This window comes from Quercus robur, chromosome 3 (genome assembly GCF_932294415.1).
Source record: "Quercus robur chromosome 3, dhQueRobu3.1, whole genome shotgun sequence".
Taxonomy (NCBI): Eukaryota; Viridiplantae; Streptophyta; class Magnoliopsida; order Fagales; family Fagaceae; genus Quercus; species Quercus robur.
In genome coordinates this window covers 3,192,012-3,201,224 of record NC_065536.1, presented here as the reverse complement: position 1 = coordinate 3,201,224, position 9,213 = coordinate 3,192,012, and the positions used below count along the sequence as shown (strand labels likewise).

The following is a 9,213-nucleotide window of genomic DNA, read 5'->3' as shown; positions in this document are numbered from 1 at the left end:
AAAAGTACTTCCAATATTTGGATGAACTTATTTAAATCTATTTATTTTTATCCACCAATAACACACTACATAAAAAAAATGACCTATTTCAAGAAATCTGAAGAAAAATTCATTAAAATTTGTCAAAATAAACACTAAAGTGTGATGCTCCATAACCATTAACAGACTTTTTTTTTTTTTTTTGAGAAAAAAACTATTACAAGAATTAATTAAGGACTTTCGAAATAAATAACATAGCCCTTAATATATATATATATATATATATATTTGGTTTATATGCTCATTTATATTCTACATATATCCTCTTTCCAAATTACAAAACCGGTTATAAAGAACAAATTACAATGACTGTTTAATATATATATTAGTTTCCATAGCCCCACACCCCGCCACCGCTCATCCAACCGTCATTGTCTTCTTTGTTAAATACATATACAATCTTGTCAAATCACTGGCTTTCCTTCTTCTCTTTTCTTAACAATTCCACATTAGAGGGGACTGAAAGCACAGAAATTCGACCACAAACAGCTAGCATAGCAACGGGATGAAAAAGCAGAGACAGGTGTAGTCGAATTCAAGCTGGAGATGTTAACACTTCAGTTCGAGATGAACCAAGATCTTAACTTTTATTGATAAGACGCCAATCTCATTATCTATGGGCCCTAAAACTTTTATTATTTATCTTCTTATTTGACAAATGTGATAAATGTAAGTCTATGTAAACAGAAAAAATATAGATCACACACTTTTTTGTGATCATAACTTTATCACAACAATTCCACATTAATTAAATGGAGGATCTTAGGTGCTCCTTTAAGGATCTATAATACTGTTTTATTATCCTATGAACTTTCTATGATGATTCCCTCCTCTGGACTTTCTAATTTGCAAAGCTTTGAGAGAATGATGCTTCTGATGTGCTCTCTTCTAGGCTTATGGCCTCTACTATGCCATGCCTGCTTTGGCTAAATAGCCTCTTAATTAATGCATTAAACTTTTAAAAAAAAAATTTTAAAATTGATACTCTTTTATCCTCTTATCTTATATCGTTTATAAACTCTTTTAATCATTATAAAAAAGGTTCTTATTAATTTGTTAATATGCACACCCCTCACATTGATGCCCTCTCTTTAAAAAAGCAAATGACAAGTGCAAAGTATATTTTATAATCTTTTTTTATTTTTTATCTGAGTATATTGCATAATCTTTTTACAATATGGTTGGTGGCAATTGACAAGTTGATTTGAAAGGAATATGAGTTCAATGAATCGTCCTCATCATATAACCATACAATTCACCTAATGACCTATTCAACAATTAAGGCCAAGAGCACAATTAATGCAAGATTAACAACAAATTGAATATTGAATCATTGATGCAGGATCTTCTGGCAATGACCAGCCATTACAGTGGTTGAAACTTGAAAAAGAAAAACTAGGAAAAATTATTTTGTACTTTTGAAGTATTATAAATGTGTATTTTTTTTCTCTCACATGAATGATGGATCTCATTAATTAAATTCACGGTAGAACCCACCATTCATGTAAGAGGAAAAAATACACGTTTATAATACTTCCAAATTGCGTAATAATTTTTCGAAAAACTAGAACGTTAAAATCAAAATAAAAGATGCCAACTTCGATTCTCACAAAAGGAAAACTAAAAGCGAGTCTGGTCTGGTCCCACTGATCCATAAACGTAATTGGAAATTTTGACTATTTCCTTACCGTATTAATTTCAAACTCGCTTTACATATGCTTTAAAGTCCCAAGTTTTCTCCAAAAGAAAAACGTCCCAAGTCACTAGCCACAAGCAGAGAAAAATGAATAGGCATTCACCAGAGCTTCTCAAGTTCTTGGTTCCACTACTGTTCTTCCATTTCCATACCTCATATGGTGATGATGGCACTGCAGCCCTCAATTCTCCACCATATTTACCAACAACATGTTATGGTAATGGAAGCGATGAATCTCAATTCCCATCAAGCAACTTTTTCGCAGCGGCCAGTGATGCAATATGGGCCAATGGTACAGCATGTGGGAGGCTGTATTTGGTTAGGTGCATCACTAGTACTTCAACACCATATGCTTGTAATCAAAACCAGACAATTCAGATCAAGATTGTTGGTTATATTGGTGGAGCACCTTTTGCCCACTCAACTTATAACGCCACCATGGTTTTGTCCAACACAGCTTTTGGGACTATTGCAAATTCATCAACTGGTTCTTCCTACATCAATATAGAGTTTGAACAGTAAGTCTTTCAATACCCTTTCCTATTTTCTTTTCCTATATCAAAGTATACGCTCTAACACAAATATTAGTGCAGTCCTTTGCTTTGTTACTAATCCTGTTTGGCTGTTTCCTCAAAATCTCTTTAAGGCAATATATGGTCGTAGCTTGTTTCCCAGAAATGTTTTCTTTTTTCTTCACTTTTTATGTTGTATAGCTTGTTGCAAACTCTGGATATTCTATTCCCTTAAAGAATATAGCAAACCAAATCAAAGTGAGTAGCATTTAAATGAATATTTCTAACAATACTTTTTTGGTTGCAGATATTTTTTTCCCTTACTTTGTTTTCGAAAATGAAAATTGAAGTGTTTACAGTTTGTTAAAGTAGGTTCCCAAAAATTTTGACACTAGCAATGACATGTGATCGAGTTTTTCTTTTTCAATACTTGGTTTCAATTTGATTGTTTCATTGGGTTTAATTGCGACTGATTTGTTGGGTTTCACTGGGTTTCTCTTATTTTTTTGGATAACTCTAGGAATCAAAATTTTGAGATTAAAAAAATGGGGTAATCTTTGGATTTTGGGTACAATTCTGTTTATCCAAAGGATTCTGATAGCTCTTATTAGTTATGTGGTGATTGGAATACTGATGTTTTAGTTATAATTCATGGTGCAAAAACCAAAAAACCCTAAACTGAGGAAAGAAAAAAGATGTCTATCATTTTAGGTTCATCCTTTTCGCATAATACAATTTGGTGTCATCCAATTTTTATTTATAAATGATTCATTGGTAGCATTACATTGCAAGAAGGCATATATAGACAAAGAAAATGTCAAATCTGTGGGACCTAATGGGTGCTTAATCAAAGAGAAGATGACTTTAACATAGAAGAATAAACTTCATGGTTGTTAAAGATTGTATGGCTGGGGTTGTATGCCTACAAGTATGTGTTCCTTTTCATGTGTTCCTTTTCATATTTTGTACGTTCAAATGAAGATGTGCAGAGAAGAACCTGAACAGTTTTGCATATGCTTTATACTAATATTGATTTTGCTGATGATCGAAGGGTTCATGATGAAGATGTTCGACTCGGTAGAGGTCCGGTCCCACCCTCAGCCCCTAACCCCCCCACCGGGGATGCCAGTGCCCACTACCCCAGTTGGTGTATAAAACTTCTTGTTTTAATGTTGTTTCTCTACGTACAATAGTTCTCCGCCAAGGCTTTTTGTTTAAAATAAAACTAAAAAAACTATAAACATATATTCTAGTCTTTGTTTGTGTGCTTAAGGAAACTAATAAATTGTGATAATATTGTAATATTTTATATAAAATGGTTTTTGAGAACGTTGTTTATACATTATAACATAATTATTATAGAACTTTGTTAATAATGAATACATCGTAAGAAAAAAAAAAATACTGTAAGAGTTTTAGCATCTTGATGATGGTGAGAGGCTAGCATAATGTCGGTAATGGCCTCTCAGATTCTTCTCTTTCTCTTTCTTACAAATACTTTGTTAATCTTTGTCAATTTCAAATCTTTTATTTTAGTAACAGTGAAACAGTTTGTTTCATTTAAAACAATGGCAAGCCTTATTGCTAGATTATGGCTATCTAACGCGGGAAGCAGGAAATAAATAAATTAACCATAAATCATGGCAACAAATTTTAGTGTATCCACTTTCAAACTATGTCCAAAATCATCTTTTAAAGCACACAAATAAAAATAAATAAATAAATAAAAACTTTTTATCTCACAAATACCTATGACGTGCACCAAGCATCACAAATACCTATGCTATGGCTGTCTAATAGGAACGGAAGATCAACATATATATTGATACATCATCGCAAATACTAGGTGTGGGAACACACCAATCCGATGCAGCTCAAGAATCCTTCAAAAGATAATTAGGAGTTTAGGTTAGGACTATATCATGACTATCACTTACATGTGCCTATATATTAACATATATTCAACCTTACCAACCAAATTGTTATTCTTTTCTTGCTCACTCAACCTCGATTTCATGGAGCTTCCAATGCATGTCCTATTGGCCAACCATTAAACTCTCTATAGTTTATAATAATAATAATAATAATAATAATAATAATAATATACTTATTTACTTGTGGGCTTAATTATACATTGTATGCAAGTGTTGCTAACCCTAGAACAAGGAGATTTTCACAATAATTCATATGGTATGAGAGCCACTACTTTTTTTCCTACACCGTTTGTGCTTCAGAATTACGCCATCCAGCCAAAATTTTCAATTCGTTGAACAAGGACATCATCATCACGCCAAACAGACAAGCCTTCAGGTTCGACATTTCTGATAGAAGAAAAAATGGGCCACTTTACTCCTTGTTAATTAGTAGAGAATAGGTTTCTAATTTTAATTTTCTTTTATTTTTAAAAAAAAAAAAGTTTCTTAAGCAAGAGATGTTTTCTTTATAGTATATTGTTTGTTTACAAGTTCTTGAACTAGTAAACATAGTAAGGCATGTCACAAAGCTTAGAATTGCTATATGATTAAGTTACCCACTATCGGTGCATTTGAGGCAAGATGACTAGGCCTCATTGTTCGTGCCAAGTTCAAGTATTCCAACCTCCCTCCCAAATCCATGGTAAAAGTTGATTGTTAATTATATATGTTTCACTTTTATTTATATTTTGGAAATTTGGATTTGATTCTCTCATTTATTTATTTATTTATTTTTAGTGTTAAGTGCTAAATATGAAATAACCATTAAAATACATCACTCATATAACTCGAGTGTCACCAAAGTACTAATACAAATGGACATGACCAATATATATAATTAAAAAAAAAAAAAATCAAGCATAAATGACCAAAATGCAAATTTTAAAACTTAAATAGTCAAAATGAAACAATCCCAAACTTTAAGTCAAAAAAAATCTTGGTTTTTATATTAAGGTATATTTAGATTAATTTTCTTATTTAGTTTTTAATTTAATTGTCATTGAGGTTTTTAAATCTCCCCTTTTATTAATATAAATATACTTTTGTCAATCTTAACAATTAATTAATTAACTTCTCAGACATAAAATAAATAATAAGCCAATTGCTTTGATGAAATTTAGAAATAGGAAATTGGGTTAATAATAAGCATTTTATAGACATTTTGTAGAATAGCATTTAAAAAAAAAATGAATGATTATGATAATATAAAATAAAATGGGAAGAAATATTTAACTTCTATGCTTTTCTATGGTTTAGAAGTGCATGTTATCTAACATAGAACGTTATTAGGTTGCTAGGAGAGATTTTTATAAACTATTAATACTAGACATAGGTGCTTATGCTGTCAACAACTTACTGCAGATGCATAGTTACCGAAACCTACAAAGTAATTAATTCACAATTTTTAAATTAACAAAGCAAAACTTCCAAAGTTATATATACACACATACTCTGAACTAATATCATCTGAACACATACATATTGTACAATCAAGTCTTAATTTTTCCATCAATAGCCTTCAAAAATATAATATGCAAAGACATAAGCAAAGACCATAACATGAGGAGGATACACCAAACTTATTGTGACAATTTATTGTGTAGGTATAACAACTCCTAAAACCAAAATAATCTTCTTTTTTCTTTTTTCTTTTAGAGATAATTATAACATAAGGAGATGTCAATTCAGCTATAAGGCCTTTGGCAACCAAAAGAATCTACCACCATGTATAAATATTTTTAAAAATAAAAATGGAAACAAGCTCAAAGCAAACTGGCTTGAAGGGTGATTATTAGACCCCAAAAAAAGGCCAAGTCACGTGAAATGGTGAGGTTTTGTTCACTAATTTTTGGTCTCTCACTAAAACAACTTTTGCCTTTTCACAACAAAACCAAAAACCAAAAAAAAGACAAGAATTGAATAAACCAAATCTCTGTACAAAAGCTATTGACACTCTTTACATAGTTACTAGGTTGGGTTGCACGTGCAAGGCATGTGCTGCCCCTTAAGCAAGAAAATTAAGATAATTTTTTTTTTTTTTTTTTGAAGAAGTATGAAATCATGTACTTAAATTTAGTATGGCTACACATGAATATCTATTTAATATGATAATTTCTCGATCCTATTTTACTAAAGATAATATTTACTCACGAAAAAATTCTACTAAGAATAATAACGAATGTTATCATCTTCCAATAATAAAAAATTAAGTTTTGATAAGACATTGTCACAATATTTAAAATTTCACAATAAATGATGATATATGCTACAATAATGAATATAAGTTTTGTTATTCATATTTCCTTCTTTGTCATCTTATTTGTGAGTGTAATTACGATTTAGCTTATTTAATTTTTAATGAACACCCTTTTAAATAGGAAAAAAATACATATGTCCCTGAAGTTTTCATTAGATAAACTTATAAATCTAGAATATTTAAACTTCTAATAAATTAGTGTTCTCTAAATAACAAATAGAAACCATAGACATCATCATTCTTACTTTCTAAATATGACCACATAAAACTCAAAATAAACAAACAAAATTTTTGGGACAATAAAATTTAGTAGGGTATTTAAGACATTGTACTATGGAATATTCTAGGAGTCATAAGAGTTCATTAAGGCTTAACTAAAATAGTAACAGTAGGAGTATATACTTGTAGATGCCCGAGGACCGAGGATCAAGTTGAAGAGTTGCAATATTGGTGTGGGGATGCCATGGGCCTGAGGAGGAAGGTCGCTCGAGGAGGGGAAGGGGTGAGTCAAAGGACTCTAAGGCGCTCCAATTGGGAAGAAGGATCTGAAGAAAGAGAATTAGTGATCATAGGGGAAGTTTCCAGTTTGGAGTAACCTCTTGCATGTCTCCACATTAAATGGTGGACAACAGCTTTATCAGCTGCATTGATGAGGAAGTGACCTGAACAGTATAAGTTACAGTTAAGCTGACTCCTTCTACCACCTTCTTCAAATGTAAAAAGAGACAAGTGTCATGAGGGGAAGATTTGTTAGGTAAAGATGGAAGGTTGAGATGTGACGGAGGGAGGAGTATATAAGAAAAAGAGAGTTTACAGAGAAAAGGATCAAGACACAAGTATTAAGATATAGAAAAGAAACAAGAAGAGCACTGAGAGAAAAGAGTGAACAGTAACATTTCTTGTAAAACAGTAGCTTCCTCGAGCCAGCTTGTATTGAGAAATGAGCTCATCCATTTAATTACATCTTCTTTTTCTTCCTTATTTTCATCCTCGGGCAGAGTGTCCCTCTTGTTGTTTGTTTCCCTCTTTTAAAAATTCATTGTTTAGAGCCACAGCTGAACTAATCTAGTCACTATTCTAATTGGGCCTGGGCTGTCAGTTTTTCTAGTCCTCACAATACACATTTACAAAATATAAAGGATAAAATCATTCAACTTTAAAGCTTAGGGGGGGAATGAAACCACCCTAAACATAAAGGGTAAAAATGCTTTTTACACTTTTGTGTGTGTGTGTGTTTTTTTTATTTTTTTTATTTATTATTATTATTTTTTTTACTTTAAACAATGTGATTAAAAAAAAAATCGGCCCAAGCAAATTGTGCTTAAAAAAGTGAATTTTGGCTCAACAAATTGATTAAATCAAGAAAGAAGTCTAGAAACACAACAAAATGTCATGATATTTTCATATTACATTTATTTTTAGTTATGGTGGGCCCTGGTCTAATATTTTATTATTTTATTTTAGAGTAATGCTATATTTATAATATTTTCACAACAAATCCTAGGTGGCAAATTGTTATTGGTTTTAAACTAAGCCAACCACTTTAAACTATGCATTAAAAAAAATTTAAAAAGACAACTGAAGAAAATTGTGCTTGAAACAGTAAATTTTGACTAAACCAAAAAAGAAGTCTAGGAATATAATAAAATGTCACAACATTTTCACAATATTTTTTATTTCTAGCTGTGGTAGGTCCATCTGATATTTTATTATTTATATCTATAACATTTCCACAACAAATTTTAGGTGGAAAATTGTTACTAGTTTTAAATTGTGACCACCTCTTAAAATTGTGTATTAAAAAAAATAAATAAATAAACAGCCCAAGAAGATTGAGTGGAACAATGAATTTTGGCTCATCCAATTTGACTAAACCAAAAAAAAAGTTTGGGAACGCAATAAAATGTTACAAAATTTTCACAATATTTATTTTCAGTCGTGGTAAGTCCCATTATGATATTTTATTATTTATTTTAAAGAAATGCTACTTCTACAATATTTTCACAAAAAATTATAAATTACAAGTTATTACTGATTTTAAATTGAGTCCACAATCGATATCACTTTTTTTATGCGTCAATAGTAGCTCGGCACCTAGGATTTGTTGTGAAATTAATGTGAAAATGTTTGGACTTCACTTTTTTTTTTATCTATAAGGAACTAAGATCTCGACAATTGTAAAAATATTGTAACAACAACATGATGTTACAGCATTTTTACAATAAATTTATTTTCAATTGTGGTCAGTCCCAATATTTTTTTATTTATTTTTTTTTTGCCTTATAAAAAATTGACAACTCAATAATTGTGAAAATAAATATTGTGAAAATTTGTTGTTCCAGTATAATAATGTTGTGTAAACACATATAAATATTTGTAAAATGTTATATCCATAATATTTTCACAACAAATCATAGATAGTAAGTTATTATTGGTTCTAATTTAAATCAATAAGTTAAATTACTTTTTTGCAAATCCATAATAGTAAATAACAACCTATTTATTTAAAATTTGTTGTAAAAATGTTGTGAACATATCATGTTTCTAAACATTAAAAAAATAAATAAATAAAATAAGAAACGAAACTGTACTAACGAAAAAAAAAAAAAAACCAGCTCAAGTAACATGCAAAACGGTTCAAAACTCACCAAATAGACTAAACTAAACTGGTACCGTAGAAGGAGCCATTCCCTCTTTTTATATAGTTAGTAGAATAGAAATTATGGTATTCAGCAA

General features: G+C 30.5%; 1 protein-coding gene across 1 annotated transcript; it reads left to right on the top strand.

The window, feature by feature from the left end:
- The first annotated feature begins 1,822 nt into the window (after positions 1–1,822).
- LOC126716538 (EG45-like domain containing protein) lies at positions 1,823–2,257 on the top strand. Its single transcript, XM_050417349.1, has one exon. The coding sequence runs from the start codon at positions 1,823–1,825 to the stop codon at positions 2,255–2,257; it is 435 nt and encodes a 144-aa protein (XP_050273306.1).
- The last annotated feature ends 6,956 nt before the right edge of the window (positions 2,258–9,213 follow it).

What these genes read in the sequence shown, in the direction of transcription:
- LOC126716538 (XM_050417349.1), top strand. Translation starts at nt 1,823, where the DNA reads ATGAATAGGCATTCACCAGAGCTTCTCAAGTTCTTGGTTCCACTACTG.